Source organism: Stegodyphus dumicola, chromosome 7 (assembly GCF_044657685.1).
Source record: "Stegodyphus dumicola isolate Sdum_Otavi_A_Nest chromosome 7, ASM4465768v1".
Lineage (NCBI taxonomy): Eukaryota > Metazoa > Arthropoda > Arachnida > Araneae > Eresidae > Stegodyphus > Stegodyphus dumicola.
The window spans coordinates 135,850,851-135,876,249 of record NC_140774.1 but is presented as its reverse complement, the minus strand read 5'-3'; the positions used below and the strand labels follow the sequence as shown (position 1 = coordinate 135,876,249).

The window sequence follows — 25,399 nt, the reverse complement described above, 5'->3', positions numbered from 1 at the left end:
TTCATTGCATAACAGTTTTCCCTTAACATATATTCCAAGCAAAGTAATTTAAGTAAAAAAGAGGAACATTTCTGAAATCAGGAGACAGGAAATTGCTTCATGCAGTCATCCTTAAACAGTAAAAGCTTAACTAACCCGCATACTCGGAAATTGCCGAATATTCCGTATAGTCGAGCGTAACTGGAAAAAGAGGAGAGGGGGGAGATTTTAGCCGTTCTTTAGATGTCTCGGCTAAATAAATGATTTTGAATATCATATAAAAATAGACCAACGGAACTGAGAAATATTCTGCTTAGAAAGCACAGTAAAACTCTTTTAAGTGTTCATAAATAAATCTCAGACTGAACATCAAAATTAATTATCTCTGCATAATATCGCAAACATTATTGCGCAATACGTGCGGCGTAATTCTTCCATATGTGATATTACGCAATCGGAATCAACAGCTGCCGGTATTCGGAGAATAAAGAACTAAATAAAGGAAAAGAAAGAGACTTACTAATCTGGGGTGTTTTTGATTCTAATTTTAAACAGATTGCGTTAAATTTCCACAATTTTCATTCTTCGCTTGGGTTGGGTAGACCGCAAAACTTTTAGTCCTTTTCAATCCAGATTGGACAGTGACCAAAGACCAAAAAAAAAAAAAAAAAAAAAAAGTGCGCTGCTTCAATATTAGAGATTTTGCGGAGAAAGGGGAGAACCTCCCTCACAACCTCCCAACCTCAGTTCTGTATAATGTATTCGGGGAGGGGGGGAATATTCTGACTATTCGATTACTTTTCTTTTATTTAAGCCATTCCGAATATTATTCCTTAGAAAGCTAATATGTGTAAAAATACACCCATTTTTGGAAGTTTATCTACACTTCAGCAGCTACTGCAACTATATTATTATAAATATTCATACATATGCTCATAATATAAGCATAACGATCATAATAAACACGAATATGAACTGACCACGCGGAACGAGAATGCAAATTATTAAAATCTTGATAGAAATTCAAACGTGTGTAGTATTTGGGTGGGCGGAAAAGGAATACCGAATTACCGGAATTTTCTACGGTTTTCGCAATTCTTTGACCAAAAAAACGACGTACACCTGTCTATACTCTCGCGCGCACCATAGGTTACGTTAATGCAGAGAAAGGGGGAAAAGCTATTTCCGGGAGTATGATTCACCATCTGACGTTCCATATAAGGAAGAAAAGTTTTTTTATTTAGTTTCGGCGGGCTTTAAAGAAAAAGTAAGCACCTATAAGGGCCTCTATATTTTATTTTCAAATATAAGGACTTATAAGCACTTGTAAGGACGGCTACGAACCCTGTGTGCTGCTTACACAGGCCATGCATCATCATCTGAAACAAGTAGTAATCAGAAGTAGCAATATTTAGTGAATACAGCAGGAGAGGAAAAACTTCTCATCTGAATGTTTCACAGTTGGTTTTGACTGGTGCCACAACATGTAGATGAGCGTTGCAGGAGCAAGAGAATAATTTTGTCATGTCTGAAGTAGTAGTAGACTATTTATCTTGGAGTGCTTAGCTCCCTCTCATCAACTCTGTTGGGTAAAGAGCCTTATTAATGGTTTTATTCAGTTTGAGCAACTCATAATACATAACACCAAGTTCATCTCACTATATACACAGAATGATTCCCCCTCCCCCAATGAATATTCGGCTTGGCTGTCAATGTTGAAACATGGCCAGGTGGTATACCTGATTTCTTCTTCTTTAGGTTATCTTAGCGGATCCATTTTTCATCACTAGTGACTATACATGCAAAAAACCCCTTTTGCTTATACCTGATGAGCAGAACTTCAAGTGTAAAAAATTGACATTCAACGTTCCTGGCTTCAGTTCATACTGAAACCCAATTTCTTTGAATCATTCCCAATGATTTTAAATGATGTGAAATTGCTTGTTAAGTCCAAATGTAACTGCAAGTTATACTTGCATGTGGCATGAATCTTCAGCCAGTAATGCTTCCAATTCTGCATCTTCGTACACTTTCATCCCTCCGCTCCACTCTTTGTCTTCAACATCGAAATAAGTCTGTTCTTAAATTTTTTAAACCACTTCTCAAAACTTCTCTCACTTAAGGCAGCATCACCATAAACTTCTACAAGCAATCAATGCACCTCAGCTGCAGATTTCTTCAAATTAAAGAAGTAAATCAAAAGTTCCTGCAAATGACACTCATTTGACTCAAAACAACACATTTTCACACGAAAACAATATACTATGCAGATACAAAATTGCTAATATTTTAAAGTCATGTTGTTAGCAGATGTCCAAACTTACATTATGACATTTTACAGTAAACAATTTTAACCTAATTTACTGGTGGGTTTTTTTTTTTTTTTTTTTTTTTTTTTTGTCAAACAGTGGAGAATTATTTGTACTCCCAATATATAATACCTGAAATCTAATTTATAAAATAATTACGCTTAGTAATTATAAGACATTTTTATTGGTTACATTTTGTAATTCAAATATGTTGACAGCTAAATATTAAGTTCTTATACTGATATTTCTTTCAAATAATTCTAGCATGTTTAGTTCATTAAAAAACTTACTTCAATTTAAATTAGAAATTAAACAAATTATGAAAATTTTCCGAGTTCTCAAAGAAAATTTATTAAGTAGGACAAAACTTGAGAACAAATAATAACAACCTAATGTCTTTTATTTATTAAATTTTTCTCAAAGTATAAATGAAAATATTTACATTTTTATCTAAATAATTATTAAGGATTAGAGTTGACTTTAGGGTACCCCTTGTATTATCACGATGTTGTTGTTTCATTTATCGCCAAGTTGTTGTATCATTTATGGTAACCTGATTAGTTGAATGTTATGAAAACCCTATTATGACATAATCGCTTGCATTATTCTCGGAAATTTTGAATCATGGGATGTTTTGCAAAGGCTTTTGTTGTATGCTTAGGAGTATGTGTTGCTTAGGAGGTACATTGCTTGTTTCATTATTTAGACAGAACAATAGAGGAATGTAGTAAGATTAATTTGAAGTTTCTGTATGATTTGGAACGAAAGGGGGAAAGTGGATTAAATGACTGGTGTGTAAATGAAAGTTTACTTAGTAGCCATTTTCTGGACAGTTCGGAACTACGTAGCATATTTTTTACTCTTATTTTTGTGAATTTATGTGGTGATGCCAATATACAGATTCTAGTTCAGATAATTTTAGTAAGTTTTTAGATGCTGTTAAGGAACTTTGTGTGCCGCAGACTGAAGATGAATGAATTTCTCAATAAGGTAAGTGGATATTTGCTTTGTGTAGTGCTTAAATGCATAAAATGTTTTTCCTTTTTTATGTTATCTTATTTATTGTTTGGTTTAAAATGTAGTTTATTGAGATTATGTATTTTTCTTTGTGTCTACTGTAAAATTGGGAGCTTCTTTGATTTTTAAGTGAAAATATATTGATGTGTACATGGACAAACTCAAGGGAGTGCATACGGCATAATTTGTGCAATTTTTTTTTTTTTTTTTTTTTTTTTTTTTTTTTTTAGTGAAAACAGGTCGATGTGTACATGGATAAAGTCAAGGGAGTGCGCAATTGCCCTTTAGTGCAATTTTGGGATTTTTTTTCCCAACTGAAAATAGGTCAATGTGTACATGAATACCAAGTTTGTGCAATTCTTTGTCTTGTTATTTTGTCTTTGTGCAGTGATGATTTAGCCTAGTTTGTGCATTTCTTTGATTTTTTTTTAAGTGAAAATAGGTTGATATGTACATAGATAAAGTCAAAGGAGTGCACAATGCCATTTTTGTGCAATTTTGGGATTTTTTTTTTAAGTGAAAATAGGTTGATGTGTACATGGATACCGAGTTTGTGCAATTCTTTGTCTTGTTATTTTGGCTTTGAGTAGCAACGATTTTTTTATGCAAAAATCGCCACTACGCAAGACAAAATAACAAGTCAAAGAATTGCAAAAATCGCCAAGTGGTACCCTAAAATATACTTTTACCTTATAAATTATTATAAAATATACTTTTACCTTTCTTTTTAAATTTTCATTGTCAAGAAAAAGCTGTTCACATATAAATGTATTCCCAAAACATATACACACCACATTCCTAGGGTAAATTAAAAAAATCCTTTTTGTCTTGGAAATCAAAATGCACCCTCCACTTATGCCCCTTACGATTTCCACAGGATACAAAATCCATCTCGTAATATGAGTAGCGTGAAAATAGCATGCCTATAAACTAAAGCCAAAAGTTTATTTCTCTTATTTTCAATACAAATCCTGCTTTTCTCCATGTAGGCTAAGAATATTGTAATATTCATATTTCACGTTTCATTTCACACCTAGATGGCACTACAGCTTTATATCATTGTAAGGGCTATTGTTTTTCACAAGCGAACACAAGCAACACTGTCGCATCTTTCATTGTAAAATGAAAAGAAAATAGTAAATATGCTTAGTTCATGATGTGTCATCTGTATCATTTTATTCAAGCACGACAAAAAAAAACTAAAGCCAAAAGTGGTTTAGGATTATAACTTGCTAGCTAATTTGGGGGTGTCGATGGGAGGTGTCGACAGATGCAATCAGGAGATGTCGTACTACCCTAGTACCCGAAAACAACTTTGTAAATACTACAAGAAAATGTTTTCCCATATATTGGATCAAACAATGTGGAATTTGTATTTAATATACAGAAAAATAACAAACACGGAAAAGTCCCTTCTTGGTTTCAAACTACTTGTAATCAAGGAAATCTTTGACAAATACTCTTCTACTATATGCTCATCAGTATAGTCTAGTGATGATAGTATGAACTTTATTTGCCATAAGATAGCATTCTGCAAGACACATACCACCAAATTCTATAAAAAAGGAACCTGGAAGGCAATGTGCTGTGTGTTGCTTGAAAAAAAGACAACAATGGGGAAAAAAATACGTAAAAAAACTCTCATTTAGTGTGAAGAATGTAAAGTTGGATTATGTTTAGAGCCATGTTTAAAAGTTTACCACACTAAAAAAAATTCTGTATAATAATAAGTGAGTACAAGTAATATTATTAGCTGTACAAATTAGCTAGCATGTATATTTATCAAAATCAAAAAGATTCTGTGTATTTTTATTCCATGCACGCTAAAATTGTGCGGGCTGTATTGAATGTTTTTTTTTTTTTAATTAAAAGACTATTAAAGTTCCTACATTATACTAATTTTGTTAACAAAGATGTGAATAGTAATATATGAAGATAGAGAAAATATTTAAAAAAACGCCCCGTATTTCAGGACCAGAATGTATCAAAATCGAGCCGTACACGGAGGGAAGAAACTACACATTAAAAAGAAAGACTACTATCAGACTACACATTTAAAAAAAAAATACTTAAAAAAAATACAAAATTGATTATTTTGCTGCATTAGAATTACATAAAAAGTAGCAAACATCCTCTGCATAATAAATAATGCTTACCTGTATTTTAATTTCGTATGTCCTGGAAGATCTCGACTTGAATACTGTTTTGACAATGCACTAAGATCTTTCTCACCTCTGCCACCACCCCCTCTAGCAGGTTCAAATGTGGGTCGTGCAGCAGTTGTCATTACGAATGTGAAGAGTTATACCTGCACATAACCAGAGACAATAAAACTATCAAAATTCAAATTTTCAATTTTAATTTTAAAAAATTTTAATTAGTTTTTATTTATAAAATTTAAGTATGGAACTTTTTAATGCTATATATTTCATAACTTTTACACAGTTGAAGGATTTAGCCAAAATCTAGTATTTTTAAAGCAAATACATTTTTATTAGAGAATAACAGATGAATATTAAACTTCTACTAAAAAGATTAAGATGTAAGTTTTAGTTTCCATTAACAATCAAAAATAAGTATTTTTAATATATAATATTATGTTTTTAAGCAGTGGCGTAACTAGAACTCTTGGGCCCCTATGCAAAAAATTTTCCTGGGCCCCTTTCCCAATAAATTTAATATGCTTAAAAAATTTTTTAAAAATTTTAAAAAAAAGCGAAAAGTTAAAAAAATCAAGAATTTTCAGGAGCCAATGTTTTCATCATGATTTTTATCACATCTGGATTAATTGTTAAAAAATAAAAGCACGTTCTTAGGGAACCAGTTGAAAGGTACGTAACATGAAGAATAAAAAGGAAAATAACTTCCCTTGACCAACTGGTGCAATGAAAATTTGCTTTAGTCTGGGTATTTGACGTCAGATGATTTTAATTCGGTTACTTAAAACTTTTTGTGTGAGTGCGAGAGTCGACGTATAGCATTAACAAAAGGAAGAAAGCCTAGATTTACGGAGATTTTTATATAAAATCCAAGAAGTTTTACATACTAATGTTTTAAATTTTTATATAAAATCTGCGCCTATGTAAGCTTTTTCACTTAAGTTAGCAAACTTATAAATAATTAGCTATATTATAAACTGACAGACAAGATAATTGATAAACATACAGAAAAGCTATTACATTAATATATAGCACTATAGTGATTTACTCAGCAAACATGATTTATGCAATAATATACAAGTAATAAATAAGAACTTTTATAATGTAAATGATACAATTGTTAAATATAAGACATATTTATCATAAACTTCATAAAGAAAACTATTTGAATTGTAGAAAATATGTATGGTAAAGTTTTTTTCTGTCTTTTTAAAAAAAAACCTTTTGGTACACTAAACTACTTGAATACATGGTTTTTTATAAAAAATATGAACGCTAAAGTTTTTTACTGTTTCCTTTTAATTTTCCTCAGTCCGTACTGCTCTTCTTCTCTAATTTTTTCCTCACTCAATAAGTGTAATGATAACACTGGTGGCCAAAATTCATCATAAAGAAAAAAAAAAAAAACCTTTTAAAATTTGCGTGTCCTAACCTTCATTTCCGCAAAATTATTTAATCAATACTTGGACGTCCATTTTCTCAGCCATCTCAGCTTCAATGCTCAATAGTGAAAGGTTTGACAACTGATCTTGTGTCATACTGTTTCTTAAATATGTTTTTTGAAAATGACCTCACACTTGTGGCTGTGGTTACAGGTAATGATAAATACGATATAAGTGAATTTCACACTCCCAAATAACTGCTTGTCATGTCATAATATTTTACCATTGCTAATTTAGCTAAATCCTTAATGGATTTTAAATTATGGATTTCTGTTCTGAAAGTATTTATAAATAATAAAAGTTGTACTTCCAGTCCAAGTCTTCTTTATATGTTTTCTGTATTTTTGGAACATTATTAATAATTTCCGTATTTGTTAACAATGACAGTGTTTTAGGTTCTTCATTTTCTCTTTTATTTTTCAAATTTAGTTTCTATGCCCCATTTATTTGCAATAAACTCAACTTCTTTCATAATGTTTTCAAGCATATTAATAGAAACGCTTTTTAGATGTTGATGAGCTCCATTCAAGTCGATTGATTTTTGATTGTCGAGCCGATTGATTGGTTGATCGATCCTGCACTATAGCGCAGGACTTTTTTTTTTTTTTTTTTTTTTTTTGTTTAATTTTGACCTGTTATGATGTTTCTTAATGTATGGAAACATAGATTATATTTATATTTCATATTTATCATAAAAATATTTCATATTAATATAACAATATGTTATTAATATTAGTAGACATTTGCATTGTTAATGGTGATAATTTTGGATTTTTCTGATAAATGGATTAAAAGTTTAGCTAAATTGAATTTTTAGCAAGTTTTAAATTATAAAAATTTAGTTTATGATTAATTTAGATGTTACAAATCAATAACTTACCTTTATATTGAAGAATTATATTTGAGATCACTTTGAAATTTAATTTTAAAGAAAAACTTTTGTTTGTTCTTGCCATAGACTAGAGAAATGACATTAGAATAAGAGCAAGTTTAAGTTCAGTTTACTGTTCTGAGTCATCAGCCAATTTACAAGTATACCTGAGGGGTAGCATTTCATACTTCAATGCAGCTGTTTAACGAAGAAAGGGACCCCACCTCCACTATAAATTTCCAGTGTCTTCCCAAGTTGAGTCACAGTAAAACTTTCATCCAAGACTTCACTCAGGGTTCGTACACATTTCTGCACATGGAAATTAAATATTTTTAAGGACTTTTAAGGACCATTAATGAAAAAAATTACGGACCTATCAGCCAATAGGAGCTAAAAAATTCAATTCAATCAGCTTATATCTGAATTTTATTTTTGTAATAACATTCTGAGAATAAAATAGATCCGTAAGTAGGATGCATTCTTATTAAACATAACTTTAAAACAAATTTGAGAATGAAATCCACATTATAAAAGTTTATAAATTGCATTAAATATTTTGCACGTATAATAGTTGGACATATTTGAAAGAAGATTGGGGTCATTTCATTTACATTTTATTAACAGCTTTATGCTGATTTTTCTTTTATGTCTCATTTTGCCATGTACTTACTCAGTCTAGAGGTTTATTAAATAGCAGGTAAATTTTATGTCAAATGGCATAGGTTAAAACGAGAAATAAAATCATAATCAGCATGATTTGTAACAGAAGATTAGCTGTTGCTAGTATTGCTGCTTGCCGGGAGAGAGACCTGTTAATCAGAAAAAACCTGAAAGCCTGTTGTGGGCACAGCTGGCAAGTTTTGAAAGTTAGGTTGTGCTTCGTCTGTCTAAAGCAATTAGTGTATAACGTATTTCTCCCACATTTCTTGGCATGTCTTCGTGGTGTGGTGGTCTGCACATTCGGCTTGTATTCAAGAGGTCCGCTCGTCATCTTTCCTGCTTCCAAAAATTACCTAATGTCTCTACAGAGGCACCCGAACTAAAAGGGTGGTGGATGATGATTCTCCTCACCCAGGATTTGGCGATTGGGTCCCGTACATAAGGTATTTCTCCCGCCTTCTTTGCATGCCTTTGTGGTGTGGTGGTCTGCACGCTGGGCGCGCATTCCAGAGGTCCGCGGTTCGATTCTCGGTGAAGGCACTTGTTCATTTTTCATTTGTTCCTGTTTAAAAAAAATCCTAATGCCTCTACCTTCATATAAATTTTCTGGGATTGTAACCTGGTTAATATATTTTAAGGTTCCAATAAGCCAAGGTGATAAGTTGTTTCGTATTATTTTAAGTCTCACTAGATGCAAAGAATAAATTTACAATAGTTTTTAAGTTTTTACATTTTCGTGCCATATCTTGTGGCCACAGTAAGGATTAATGATGGTGTGGTGGTGGTGTGGTGTATATAATTATGGCAAAGCACACTAGGGCTATCTGCCAAAGGGGAGGGATGCCTTTCGTGGAGGACTTTCTAAGGGAAACTGGCTCATATACACGTTAAACATGGGGAAAACCACGAAAACACCCATGCAGCCAGCCCGTTCGGGGGATTTGAACCTCGGACCGAACTACCAGTATTCAGCGACTTTGCCGCTCGGCCGCTGGTGAGCCCTAAGGATTAATGAAAAGCAATAACATGCTTTAATATGCATAAATAACTTTTAAAGATGAGCAGTTAGTTATAAATAATTAAATTAGGTAGTTAAATACCCTCAGTCGTTACAAAGTTACATGACCATTATTAAAATCACAATCTAATAACATTTCAAAGTTTAAAATGTAATTTATGACACCGATTCTTAAACAGTATTAGGATAATTACACATTACAAAACAAAATATTTATGTGTCTTTTCTTAATTCGAAGTGTTCCTAGACATTTTGGCTAATTTATATCAATTTTCTTCTCTTTAACCCCTTCACGCCGACTGTCACGTCTACGTGCCAACAACGAACGCACTCACCTACCGGCCGACACGCAGGCGTGCCAGAGCATTTTCCCGTTTACTACTGACTGTCACGTATTTGTGCCAGTACCCTGGAACGTTTTTCAAACTATAATTTCTGCCACAAGATGGCACTGTATGTCCATATGGTTTCAGATACATGTACATCAGACCTTCTACTCGAAATGAGAGAAGCATGACTCACATACACGTGTTTTTGATTATATAAACAAACGGGGAACTAAATGTTTCCGAATGGCGTGATTTATGACGTCTCTTTAAATCGCACTTTATTCGCACGTGGTAGTTGTTTATTGTAAGTAGAAGTTTTATATGTGCCAAAGCGTTGAGTATTTCGGTTTACAGTTCAGTTTTTAGAAAATAATTAGATCTTGTTAGACGTGAATTCTTTCTGTTTTTACCGTTGCAATGTCGAAGCGTCGAAAATGTTTAACAGAGCATGAAATAGCAGAAATGATGCAAAATATTTCAGATATTGATTCTGAAATTCTGATATTCTGATATTGATTCTGAAAGATTAACTGAAAGATATTTTCCAAAACTTTGTTCAGAAGAGACTGATAAGAAAATGAGACGACAATGCTTCGTTTGTTCACATTCCCGGAAAAATCCTCCAAAACGGCAAATGAGTTATTACGAGTTCAAGGAATGTAACGTAGGATTGTGTGTAGATCCCTATTTTCAAGTTTTTCATACGAAAAGAGAATTTTAAGTAATATATTTAGTTTTCAGATGTATAATATTAAAAGTCATAAAATGGTGAGTAATTAAAATAAAATGTGTAAAATATGCATTTAAACAAGAAATAAGATAATTAAAGTATATATATATAAAAATATCTATAAAGCATAAGCCGTTTAAATACTCTATAGAGCATTATTAAACAATGCGTTGATATTTCGGAAATTTCATGGATTTAGGCTTAGTAGCAAAATAGCCCCCGGCCCTGGAGAGAGACTCGCGGAAGACACTGCCAGCCTCCGCGATAAGCGCGCGTTTTCGCTACCCAGCTCGAAGGGGTTTTTCTAACAATTAGAAATCTGTTTCAATAAACAAACTTAGTTCCTACTAGTTTCTGCGTGCTTTATCTCCTAACTAGCAGTCTCTCAACAGTGTACTTTTAAAGAGGTTTTACGTGATCAGGTAAAAGTTAAATAATCCAAAAACTCTGATAGACATGAAGCAAATTATCGTTATGTCTGAAGGTAGCTACAGCGTCACATAAAGATTTAAATAAATCTCTAATTTAAAAAGAACTTGGAACATACAGGCACGTTCTTACGTTATGTTGGCAAAATAAAAACTACAGGTTTTGGTGATGCAAGTAAACAGGAACAGCCAAATTCAAAATAAAAATGTGGAGTAGTATTCAAAGACTGCGCAATTTAAATTTAATCTAAGGTGACTCAGTAACTTTATTGTAGTAACAAATTCAAATATTAGCAATGATAATGCAAAGATGAATAATTACAAATTATCAGACGTAGAAGGAACTAAGACAATATCCAAGTGGAGGGCAAAAACTTTGTCTTACAATACAAATATCTCAGTTTAAAAACTATCTGATTTGCATTATGGTGAGGTAACGGAAAGGGAAAGCTATAGTAAAGGCTAAAATTCTAAACAACTGATTAATTTGCATATGTATTCAGTTTCTTTCAATATGTTTCCTCTTCACTTCAGAATTTTGTGAATTAAAGATTTCTGTTATTCTAAAAAACCAAATGCATTTAGAATATAAAGTAAAAGCTGCTAATTTTATTTCTTTAGTAATATGAACATTCAGAATAAATATAAAATGATATGTGGTAAGGGCTGGTTTGAGCCAATGAGGCAGAATTTTTAGATTTTAGTGACACGCCGAGCAACAAAATCTAGAAATGGCAAAACTTTTAGAATTTTGGACAGGGACTGGGAGCAGAATTTTGGAGAGCATTAAGCAGCAGAATTTAGGAACTATAGAGATTTCATCTGGTGGAAAAAAGCCCAGCGCCAGCCCTGTGTATGATCCATCGAGATGTATAAGGTGAATTGTTTAAATTGTCAGTTTTCAATTTCTTTATTAATAAAAAAAATCTTTTTTTATAAATGTCTGTCCAGGCAAAAAGATTACAAACATTTTTGGTATTTTTGATGCTTGTGTCTAGTGAAAAGTTGAGAAAATAAAGAGAAGATAAACATGTTAAGAAAAAGACTTTTAGCATCAGAAGTACAGCATTCAAATATTATATTTTCAGTGTCCTTCCAAAAATTCTTCACAATGTAAGAAATTCATCATAAAATTTCTGTAAAATACACCCATTATGTGTTAATACAATGAAGATATTTTTTTATTTTGTCACATTTTAATGCAGCCTTCAATTGTGGATCTGTAAATCTTGCCTTCAAATCCTTCTAAACTTTCCAAGTTGCAATGTCTAAAATCCTAAAGAAAAATTAGCCCTACTTTAAAAAAAAAATCAGTGGAAAAAAAGTATGAAATTAATTTTATAGAGAAAACAGATGCATATTTTAATAATTCTGAATATTCTGAAACAATTACCTGGGAAAACTTTTTACCATGAAAAAATTGAAAGGAAATTTTTAATTAATTGCATAGCTATTTTAGTTTTGCTATGAATTGTTTTGTAAACTGTGCTTTATAACATTTATTATCTTGTTTATTTTTCATATTCAAAATACTGCATAATAAGTCACCAAAACGGAAAGTAATGTTTCTTCAAAATATGACAGCAAAAAAATATAAATCTTTTAATGTTATTTCCTAAATATAATTTCAATATATTACCATTATTTAGTTAAATTTATCAATGTTATAATGTTTTTTAAAAAAAAATCGACGAAAAATTCCCAGATCTCCGAATTAAACATTTTCTATAGAAACTGATATTAAAATCGCTGAAATGTTGATAAGTCAACAAATTTCGAGGCTGTTTTATAAAAGAATTCACATCCACAAAAGCGGAAAGTTGTTTAACAGCGCTTCATTACATTTTGAAATTCTTATGTTTCACTTCTCGCTCAGAAACTCCAAGTACCCCCACCCTTTATACAGTCAAAAGTCGTTAATTCGGACACCCATAATCTGGAATGATCTATAATCTGGACCTCAAAGCTACAAACTTTCTGCGCATGTGTCGCGTTGACGCATGTAAGACCTTTACGGCTGCGAATATGCATGTGCGCGTGCGCAAAATACGTTTACCAATGCGCATTTAATGTATAACGGACGGTATAAGCTAAGCTTAAATTATCTAATTCAGTTAATGTTGCAGATTGCATTGTTCCTTAATCTTCGAATTGGATTTGGCTTATTATTTTTTGCAGACTGTTAGAGCAATTTTATAAAAATAAGCTTGAACTTTCAAATAGAATTTCTGATGTATATTTACTAATATGTAAAGGATCTACAAAGCGAAAGTATGTTTCGAAGTCCATTAAACAAAAAGTGGAATTGCTGCAAAAAATGGATAAAGGCATATCCTTTGTTTATCTAAACTTTAACGTTTGTTTATCTAAACTTTATTGTTTGTTTATCTAAACTTTGTTTATCTTTAACACCGTGGCGCGCAATGAATTGGAAGTTGATCTGACAGCACTATCCTTATCTTCAGGACAGATGTTTTTATTTTATTTGGCTTATTACTCCGTCTTTGATATGATTTAAATCAAATTCCTCGTCATTATAATTCGCTTCCGATAGCGAAGAAAGTGACAAAGGTTATTGAAAATGAAAAAATTTCGATTGACAAATTAGTCGGTATTCTCGACACAGCAATTATAGGACTTGAACAGCGGAACTTTGTAACTGAAGAAGAAATTATGTCTGTTTATAGAATTAAAGATATTGTATTATCACATAAAAAACGAAGCAACTTAAACAACTTACATTGAAAGAAATGTTTAATAAAGTAAACAAATAATTTTTTTTTTTTTTTTTTTTTTTTTTTTGTAAATTTTGATACCCTTTAGATCATAATTGTTCTTTATTTCATAAATTATGGTTTCATATTTTTAACTTTATAATTTCTGCATGCCATCTTACCAGATTTAAACTGATGATCTATAATCCGGAAAAATCGATAATCCGGAATCGCCGAATTCCCGACGAGTCCGGATTAACGACTTTTGACTGTATTAGAAATAGGAACAAGTTATAACCCATGAACCCATTCAAAAGATAATCATATTTGTCAGTGAATCGCTAAAAATATTTCTCCAAAACGATAATTCACACTCAAAATAGCAGTTGTAAAAACAAGACCGAAATTTCAGATGATTAAAATTAAGGACCTTCTGACGGTTTTGGCCGAAATTAAGGACTTTTAAGCACCAAAAATTGATTTTAAAAAATTAAGGACTCTTAAGGGCTGTACGAACCCTTTTCACTGTAAAGATGTCCATTGTTCATTTCACTTTAAAACTCTGAAACATCTGTTTTTTTTTTTTTTTTTCCCTTCAGTCAAATTGTACTATTATTATTGTTGTCATGCACATACTCGGTAAGGGGATGCTACCCACCAAGCCTGCCGGAAGAAAAGTTAAACCAATGACTTATAGCTGAAAGGAGACAGGAGAAAATCTGGCAACGAGAAGAAGAAGCGTGCTTGATGCGAGAAGGGTGGCATGCTCATGTGAAAAAAAAATAGTTTATCTGAAAGGAGAGGGAAAAATATCTGGCAATGAGAAGAAGAAACGTGCTTGATGCGAGAAGGACGGCATGCTCAGGAGAAAAAATTTGAAATTAATTTGGCTGTATTCCGAGAGTAGAGTTTGTCTTTATTTTTGTTAAGAACTGAGAGATGCAACGTATTACTTGTGCGTTTGATGTAAATGTGAATAAAAGCAATACTTTGTGAAAAGTTAATGTGTATTTACAAAATTAAAAATATAGCTCATGTTATTCTTAAACCTGCATAAGTGTCACAGTTTATTTCCTGCAAATAGAGTTGACTAATAACATTCATAAGTGGATGGAAAATGAACCGACAAAGATGAATTGATCAAAGGTTCGATTTATGACAATTGTCATATTCTAATGATACATAATACATCACTTGCAAAATCTTTCTACATTTTTTCTGTACTATAAATGCATTTCAGTTAATGTATAATTATTAAATATGTAACAGTAAAAAATATGGATATTCAAATATTTTTAGGAAATTCTTCACAAGTTTACAATGAAATCATTAACAGGTTGAAACCAATTTTATTGATATGTATCCAAAGAGCTTTGAAAATGATTGCGTAATATGAAATGGAAATTTTAAAATTAAAGACAAAATACACTCATGTCCATAAATTAAGGATAATGCAAATTTGACTTATTTGTAAAGCTTATTTATTAAATAAAAGGTAAAGAGCAAAAAAGGATGCTATATGTTTGATATTATTAAAAAAATTAGCGATTTGTTCTACCTGGAGCAAATTACAAAGAAATCCTATTTACAAAAAACCAATATTACATGGTTGGTATGATTGTTAATACATTGTATGTCTCCCAGACGATGCAATACAGTCCGTACAACGCCTAGGCATGCTGAGTATCAAATTATCAATCTGATCTTGGGGGATATTATACCACTCAAAAAGCAATGCTCTCTGGAGTTCCGGTAGACATGTAGGAGGAGGTTGACGGACTGCAACTTGTCGGCCAAGCATATCTCACATGTGCTCTACTGGATTCAAGTCCGGTGAAAATGCTGGCCAGTCCATACGGGTGATATCCTCCGATTGAAGGCATTCACTTATGAAGTTTGCACTGTAAGGATGGAAGTTGTCATCCATAAAAACAGAAATTGTGCACCTATGGCACCTCGAAACAAACGTACATGTTGTTCCAGAATGACGTCCCAATAGACGTCCTAAAACTGCCCCCTTTTTTCGGACCTTCAATTCATTCAAAGATCCCTAAGCTGAATGGGAAATCTCTCCTTTCCAAATGTGGTGCCATAAATTCTTTGCGTTTCCTGGACTAGAATGGCATTTCGACATGGGGGTGGGGCAAAGTCCTTTCATGCCACAACTGCTCAACTTACGTCAATGATTTTGTGTCCTTAAGAAAGAAAAGCATATATTCTAGAGTTAGCAATTAATACTTACGAATGATTCCCCAGTTCCAGCTTATTAGTGTAAAAAACAGAGGAAAAAAATCAATCCGCCTTTAACTTTGCCATTTTGTAATGTCAATTGTGCTTCTAAATCCAAAATGTTTCTGTCCCTTAACTTGCCTCTTGGTGCGACTGCACAGGTTGCAAGTACCATCGTTTTTTTAACTTTGAGAACTATACATTCAAACATGCAGATTCTTCCTTATTTAATTTCTTTAAAAATAATAGAGGGTGAAATTATTTGGGGGCAACAATTTGAAAAGTGATAGCAAACCAACGAAATACATGTTATATTAAATTCTAAGAATCATTCACATTAATAAATTAAATTTCAAATTGAATATTAGGACTGATTTTTGGATTTGCGTTTAATGGAAAAGCTAATAACAGATTCAATATATGAACAAAATTAAACGCTACCAGAATGACATATTATGAAAATTACGAATTGCAAATAATATACCACGATTTCTCTTGACTTGCAAAGTTCATTCCAAAGTACCAGAATCCTGCCTAGTTACTTCTTTGATTTATACTTAGAATCACTGATTATTTGATCATAATGCGAATTATACAGAAACAAATTAATATATAAAATAATTACAGTTAAATAATTACAGTTAATAATAAATAATTACAGTTAATTTCCACTTCTACCGCTTTTTGATTTGGGATTGCAAAAGGAGAAACCTAGGGGGTCGACTTTAATAATTTTCAGGTTTGAGACTAAGGAATACAAAGGAACTTTTCCTATTTTCTGCTCACTGCTATCCCTAAACTCTGGAAGGTCATAGTCGAATGCTGGAATTTTAAATCTTGCAAACACACGAATTTAGCTGTTTCAGGTGCTTCCAAGGGCCTCCTATCTGCGTCATACACAGAGAATTGCATCACTGCACTATATAGGTAGGAGGGCCCTTAAAAACTTAAAAGAAAACAAATTCTATTAACTACATATACTTTAAGATTCTAAAGTTAAAAGTAAATTGGAGTCAAATCAAGGGTATTCCTCAACCATATTAATATTAACAAACGTGTAAAACGGGTTTAACACAAAATCAAAATATATCAAAATTAACCCCTTCGAGCCGGGTAGCGAAAACACGCGCTTATCGCTGAGGCCGGCAGTGTCTTACGCGAGCGTCCCCCCAGGGCCGGGGGCTTTTTTGCTACTAAGCCTAAATCCATGAAATTTCCGAAGTATCAACGCATTGTTTAATAATGCTCTATAGAGTATTTAAACGGCTTATGCTTTATAAATATTTTTTATATATATATACTTTAATTACCTTATTTCTTGTTTAAATGCATATTTTACACATTTTATTTTAATTACTCACCATTTTATGAATTTTAACATTATACATCTGAAACTAATATATTACTTAAAATTCTCTTTTCGTATGAAAAATTTGAAAACAGGGATCTACACACAGTCCTACGTTACATTCCTTGCACTCGTAATAACTCATTTGCCATTTTGGAGGATTTTTCCGGGAATGTGAACAAACGAAGCATCGTCGTCTCATTTTCTTATCAGTCTCTTCTGAACAAAGTTTTGGAAAATGTCTTTCAGTTAAACTTTCAGAATCAATATCAGAATATCAGAATTTCAGAATCAATACCTGAAATATTTTGCATCATTTCTGCTATTTCATGCTCTGTTAAACATTTTCGACACTTCGACATTGCAACGGTAAAAACAAAGAATTCACGTCTAACAAGATCTAATTATTTTCTAAAAACTGAACTGCAAACCGAAATACCCAACGCTTTAGAGCAAATAAAACTTCTCTACTTACAGTAAACAACTACCACGTGCGAATAAAGTGCGATTAAAAGAGACATCATAAATCACGCCATTCGGAAACATTTATTTCCCCGTTTGTTTATGTAATCAAAAACACGTGTATGTGAGTCATGCTTCTCTCATTTCGAGTAGAAGGTCTGATGTACATGTATCTGAAACCATATGGACATACAGTGCCATCTTGTGGCAGAAATTATAGTTTGAAAAACGTTCCAAAGTACTGGCACAAATATGTGACAGTCGGTAGAGAACGCAACAATCCTCTGGCACACCTGCGTGTCGGCCGGTAGGTAAGTGTGTTCGTTGCTGGCATGTATACGTGACAGTCGGCACGAAGGGGTTAAAATAAGAATTTATAGTAGTACAAATTCTAAAAATAAAAAGCAAAAGGAAAAAATACAAGATAAAAATATATAAATAATAATTAATCTTCTTTTATTGAAATTCTAATTCTGAACTCATCAAGGGAAAATGAATTAAAGCTTCTATATATGTGTAATGGAATCCGTCTTTTAAGTTTAAACATGTAAATGTAGTTCAGGAGGACATTTAAGGGCCCCCTAAGCCTTTGGGGCCCTATGTGACGGCATTCCTTGCATACCCTTATTTACGCCACTGTTTTTAAGTTATTTTATGATTTAAAAGTGATACAGTCAAATACCGAAAATCCACGTTGCCTCTCAAAATATAAACATTCAGTTTATAGGTTCTGGAAACCACAACATTGAGTATGAAATATCGAAGAAAAAATACTTACCTAATAATGAGTCATAACGGAAATACCAAATTATTGATATAAAAAAAGTTTTAAAAAATAAGATAAAAGTTTTTTCCCTCTAATCTCTGCATAGATGTAAAAAAGCAGACGATTCACTCAACTCTTCGTTCAAGTTCACGATTCCACAGTTGTTGTATTTTCTAAGCTTTGTTATTTCACGAGATTGTTTAGTGCTGCCTTTTTTTTTTATCCTGATATTATGTGGATAAATTAAGAATATTTTAAATTTCAGCCCTTTTTAATACAGTGACAGATAAGAAACTCACTCATGATTTTACTGCTTGCAACGTTGAAAAACGTAAACATGTTGCATTGCCAGTAACGCAAAAAGGGCAAATTCTGCAAAAGATGGAGGCAGGTGCTACTCCTCGATTTATAGCAGAATGGTATGGAATTGCGACACGGTTGCATATGATATACGGAAAAATAAAGAAAAGCTGTTGAAATTTTACAGCAACAACGATTCTAACACCGGAAATCTTTGCATGAGGCGAAATCAGAAAACCTCAATGCTGTGTACGGTTGATCTTTACATTATGGTAACTTTTTTGGTTACATTATGGTAACCATTTTTTGGCGAAAATTTGGTGACCAACTCTCCTACAGCAAACCTCTATTTTTTTTTTTTTTCCCCCGCCGCCATTTTGTCTTCACGAAGTAAAGACATGTTTCTTTTCTTTTTATCTACTGAACACTTCTTCCAACAATCTACTAGCCGAATTACACTTATGCTAGAAATTTTATCTAACAAAACTGCTTAATCATGACAAATATTCACTGCAAAATTGGGAAAAAATGCACAATACCATACTCCTTACGCGTTTTTCAAAATAACACATACACATAAACCATGTCATGTCGACTTATTTTTACTTAAAAGAACATTCCAGAATTACACAAAAATGGCATTGCGCACACTCTTCACTATATCCATGTACACTGCTTTATTCTCATAAATTAGAAAAATTTCACGAAAATACATGACAATTTTCTGACTCTTTAAACCCGTTAAAAAGAACATATATGAAATTACCTGATCACGAAAAAGTACATACCCTTTCCAAATATGAACATTTCCACATATAAAATAAATAAAATATCCCAAAACTTTTACCTCTAAATCATCTATTATATTATAAACGTCACCAACGAATTCATACCGCAAACATTACAAATACTTAAGTGTCAAATATTTAAATTATTTCCATGCACGTTTACTTCAACTAAAATGTATACCAAATTCCTACAAACATAAAATTCACAAAATAACTATCATTTAATTAAAATATAATTAAATTCAAAAACACTACTTAAAATATAAATAAGCACATACATTAAATTAATAAAAATTAGCTTACAATCCTAATTACTTTAAACTAAATCATTGCTAATAACAATTTTCTCAATAATACCAAATTACTTTACTTCCACCTTACATTTAGAACAATGCATAAAAATAATATCCTCAAATAATTAAAAATACTAACTTACCTAATCTTCTTCAGAATCTTGATTACGTGTCCGATAAACTTTTCTTATTTCTGTTTCAGGATCTTTAAAATCATACTTATAGTTCACAGCAAGGTACCAGGTAAAATAAATAACTTAATAAAACATCTTTACTTCTATCTCGCACAACCTCAAAAAAACACTTATTACTACCCCTTTCAATCCCACTAAATACCCATTTCGAATTCACTTTAGTTAGGGCCATGGGATCCAAAAACTAACGAACACTGTTTCACACAACACAGAATAAAGCCAAATACAAAATTTCCAGATTTTTTCCCGATTTCCCCCCTTTTCCGATTAAAGAACCGTAATTCGTCCACTAATATCACATGACATATCTCATGATCTCTCATTTCCCTCACACAAAATAATGCGTAATCGGGACTGAGTACTGCTCACATTATTACCAAAGTCCCAGGTAGTAACCTTTATTGCCTCCAAAATGTCGCCAAACTACCAGTTACCATATTCTAAAGATTAGCCCTGTGTACATATAATACAATGAATAATATAATCAATTTATATATGTAATAATAATTTAATGCATATAATAAATTACTGCAATAATGTATATAATAATTTAATTAAATGTATCTAATATGCCTTATTTATTTTGCACTTTCAGTCCAAATATTATGCTTTATCTTTTCTGTCCTGAAATCCGCAAAATCCTAAAATCCGCACAACCTCTGGTCCCATCCATTGCGGATTTTTGGACTTCTACTGTATTGATATAAAATATCTCAAAAAGAGTAGTGATATTATTATTTCAAAATACTTCTAGTCTTTTAAATGCACAATTAATGTCAATATAACATTAAGAGGGCTCACTGTGATCCCATTTCAAAAATCCTACAAATTACTGTGGAATAAAAATCCTACATAATTTCAAATACTGCAGAATATAAATGGGAAATACAAACATATATGCATATACACATATTTTCAAACCATTTCATGAGCTAAGCAAGAAGTGCAATTCTTTAAATTGATTAAAAATTAATCTATGTTTCACTACATCATTTCACACAGTTGCCTAAAATTTTGGCATTTAAAAAAATGATTGCAAAGTTCAGCTTACTTTTTTGAACAGAAACGGGAGGTTCAGTTTGTTGGAACTAGCTGTGTTTATATTTTTCTTTTTAAAAGTTGAAAGTTCAGTATGATTAGCAAGACATTTTGATAGAGATATTAGCTTTTCACTTAACCCTTTAAGTAAGATTAGAACTTACTTAAAGGGTTAAGTAAGATTAGAAGTAATTAGTAATAGTGATTAGAAGTAAGTAGATTTACTTTAAGTAAGATTAGAAGTATGCATACTAGCAGATGCTAGAGATAAGAAACTGCTAGAAAGAAGAAAATGGTTCATGGAATGTAAAGAACTGTGGTAAGTCCTCCAGTTATTCAACAAATTATCCCTAACAATCCCTAACCAGAACGACCATCCTTCAGAAGGATTTTTTTACATTAAAATACAACACAATGAAAGCACAACGCAACACAAAGTTAATCAATCCCTCCGCAAATTTACAAAAAAGTAACAACAACTAGCTAAACAACAATTGAGATGAGATGGTTCTCTCCGCCTTTTTACAGCTTTCACTCGGTTGCAAGAGAGTTCTAGTAATTTCCTTTGCTTCTCGAGATTTTTGGAAACCAAAAGAGTAGACCACACAGCTTAGAATAATTCTATCACTTAAAATCAAAGAGGTTAGAATAGACGGAGTTGGGGGCCCAACAGACTGAAATGTTTGATTAAAAGCTGTGGGGTTTTCTAGTTTTGTGTAAAATAAGAAAATTAGAAATGTAACAATAACAGTAAAAACCATAATTTTAGTAATACTAATTATAAAATTTATGATGTTAAAATGTAAGTTATACTAATAAAAATTTGTGAAGTTTTGAACATTTTGAAATTTTGTGTAATTATTGTTAATATCGTGCAATATAATCAGTAGCTATACTTTAAACAACTCAAAATGTTAAAATACAATACAATGCAACGAGAAAGTTAATCCGATCTCGCCGCAAATTCGCAAAAAAAAAAATAACAGCTAGCTAAACAACTGAGATGAGATGTTTCTTTCTGTCTTTTAAAAGTTTTCAATGGGTCACGAGAGAGTTACAGTAATTTCCTTTGCTTCACCAGATTTCTGGAAACCATAAAGTAGAATTATGATTACAACTAACATAGAAGTCAATTACATTTATTTGAGGTAAAATTTTCTTCAATGTTAAATGCACGTGATCTTGTATTTTTACTTTTCCGCAGGAGCTCTCTCTTAAAATATGTTTCATGCTGTATTGCACAGGAAAATAAAATAATTTTAATTCTACTAAAAATGCCTAACTAAATACAAAATTCATAACAATGAGTCATAAACCTGAAAATTCTGGATTTGAAAATGTAAAAAATCCTGAATTCAGGCTATTATATCTATACCATAATCACACCTTGCATTAAATATCACTATTAGTATCAAAATTTATTATTTTTCCCATAAATTATTTGGTACTTACGTATTAACGCAACCAGGCCAAAATTCGCAAAAATCGCTAAATTTGGCGACCCTACTTATGACAACCCTATGTGTTATACATAGTTTCTCGTAAAGAAATTATTTTTCTTACTGGTTAGATTGAATGCCCTGAAATACTTTAATTACTTTTTTGCAGAATTACTTTTTTGGTTACTGTACCTAACAGAAGCGCCGTTACTCTCATGTAAAAAATTTGCGAAAATATCAAGGAAGGAAGCATCATTTATTCGGATTGCTGGAAAGGATATAATACAAGTGAGTTCGAAAATGCTGGATTTCTGCATGGAACTGTTAATCACAAATATAACTTTGTGGATCCCAACACGGGTATTCACACACAACATGTAGAGCGCATGTGGGGCTCAGATCAAATGGCGCAACAAAAAACACAGAGGAACAGCCCGTCATCATCTTGACTCATACCTTATCAAATTTATATGGCGCCAAGCTCAAGCTGTTAATGGCGAAGACGGTTTTCAATCAGTGCTAAAAGCAATAGCCAAAAGATTTCCGCCGAAAAAATAATTCTGCAACTTATTCAAATTCGAAACCGGAAGGGTTTAATTGCTATTTTATATTTTAAAACAAAATAATATAAAAAACTGTATTAAAAATTATCTGTAATTAATAAATGCACATTTTTCTTTCTATTCATACTTTTTTACTCAAACTTACAAATCGCGCCAACCTGGTTGCGATAACACGTAAGTACCAATTATTTTTTACTTTATATTTAGTCACATATGACCAAAAATACTCCAACAGCTAAAAAAATTACTTTTTAATACAGTAAAAAGTCCGAGATCTGGAATGATCTAAAATCCGTATCTCAAAGACACCAATAACTTTTTTTAAATATTTTTTTACTATGCATTATGCATGCCCATTTGATTCCCTGCCCCATGCATAATAAAACACGTGGCGAGTCCCAATTCATAATTTCACTTCGGCACTAAAGAAAATACCTCATTTTTGAAGAAACAATCAGTTTAGCATAAATTTTGCATGATCGAGAATTTGGCTCTAATCTGTATCTGCTTGGTACACATCTCAAACCCAAACATTCTACATAGATACATTGTTGATTTCACACCTACTAATATTTTACATCCCTCACGCCAACCTAGCAAATAATTAATTATTATATTTTGCCACATTTTATCAAGAGATGACAACTTCAGTAATGACTCATGTAACGATGCATAAACAATTTTTTCTACGTTAGTAATTGAACAATAAAGAGTATGGTAATGTTTTGTGTTTACATTACGCTTGGCGATGATTACAGATTTAAGTTAAATGCATTAAAAAATGTTGACAAGGAAAAATTTTACAAAAATTTCTTTCAATACGCTAAAAATAAATTTTCTTAATGATACTCAGTTATCAGTTATTCTTTATTCAAATAGCAATCATGTAGCTTTTGGCCCCAAAAGCTGCATCATTGCTATTTGAATAAAGAATAACTTATTTGTTACTCACATAAACTCAGAACCAGCGCCAAGGCTTGTATGACAGTACTAGGTAGCAGAATTTTGGAAAGACAAAGGGAAGCACTTGATAGCAGAATTTGGGACCTACAGAGACTGCACCAGGTGATAAGATATTTAGCGCCGGCCCTCAATAAGCCTTAAGTATATGTGGGAATTTATTTATTCATGATTTAGATAAGCCTTAAGCATGTGCAAGAAATAGACATAAGTATAATAAATAACTAATACAATTCAGGCTTTATTGTCTCAGAGCACGATAAAAGATAAAATTTAGTGGAACAACTTGTCTTTAGTCGCTAATCTCACGATACATAGCCAAATATGTATAGTGAACAATACCTAAATTTTATGATGACAGCCATGAATTTTAAAAATTTTCGAATATCACAAACCAAAGGTAAAATTTTCCAATTAAAGGATTTTGTAAAGAAATGTGGAGAAGCAGTAATAAACGATGATGATACAGAGAAAGATTTTCATTGTGATGAAAATGCTCCAGTCATCAATCAATGGATGCCAAAATCTGTAGTATGATTCTAGATCAAGAAAACACCACTACCGATAGTGAAGAAGGTGAGAGAATTTAGTGAAAGCGGAAAAATTTCAATTGACAAGTTAATCAGAATTCTCAAGACATTAATTACAGGATTTCAACAATGCAACTAAACAAGAAATTATGTATGTCGTATGTCTAGAGAATAAGAGAGAAACTATTAGCACAAAAAACGAAGCAACTTTAACAACTTACATTGAAAGAAATGTTTAATAAAGTAAACAAATAAATATTAAGCTTTTTTGCTTGTAAATGTTAATACTTTTTTTTTTTTTTTTTTTTTTTTTTTAAATTTTGAAGCATTTATAATTTCATGTTTTTATTTTTATAATTTCTACATGCCATCTTAATAAATAGATTTAAACTGTTGATCTAATATCTGGAAAAATCCCAAATCCGGAATCGCGGAAGTCCCGATCTCGGGCTTTGTACTGTACATTAAAATAAAACTATGAAATTAAAAAATATTTTATGCATGCAATGCATCTACAAATTTCAGGAATAATTTTTTAAGTAATTCCTGCAAATTTTCCAAATGATAATTGACAGCATTTATTACTATATCTCAACTTGCTCTTCCTAAAATATCATCTGCTTACAGATAAATTAACCAATCCAGCAAACACTTCTGTCATGAATACGAAAACTGACTAAAAATAGCAATATTGTTTTGCTCTAAATTGGGCAAAATTGCAACAGAAACATTTGAAACGTTACGTAAAACATATGTCGATTAAGCATAAATATGATCCAGTGTTTTACTATGATTATGGATGGTATCATGATGGCCACAAAGATGTTCATGGT

The 25,399-nt window shown here is 31.9% G+C and overlaps 1 protein-coding gene across 5 annotated transcripts in view; it reads right to left on the bottom strand.

The window, feature by feature from the left end:
* The window catches only part of c12.1 (spliceosome-associated protein CWC15), an 81,803-nt gene that overhangs the window by 45,668 nt on the left and 10,736 nt on the right, over positions 1 to 25,399 (bottom strand). For 2 of the 5 annotated variants that reach the window (XM_085820841.1, XM_085820844.1), the window contains exon 2: positions 5,462 to 5,613. In XM_085820841.1, coding sequence (XP_085676967.1) covers positions 5,462 to 5,592 — 131 coding nt within the window. In that variant the 5' untranslated portion in view covers positions 5,593 to 5,613. Of the gene's footprint in view, positions 1 to 5,461; positions 5,614 to 7,786; positions 7,894 to 7,944; positions 7,963 to 8,001; positions 8,021 to 25,399 lie in introns of those variants that run through there. The other 3 variants (XM_085820842.1, XM_035360083.2, XM_085820843.1) reach the window with 3 other exon arrangements.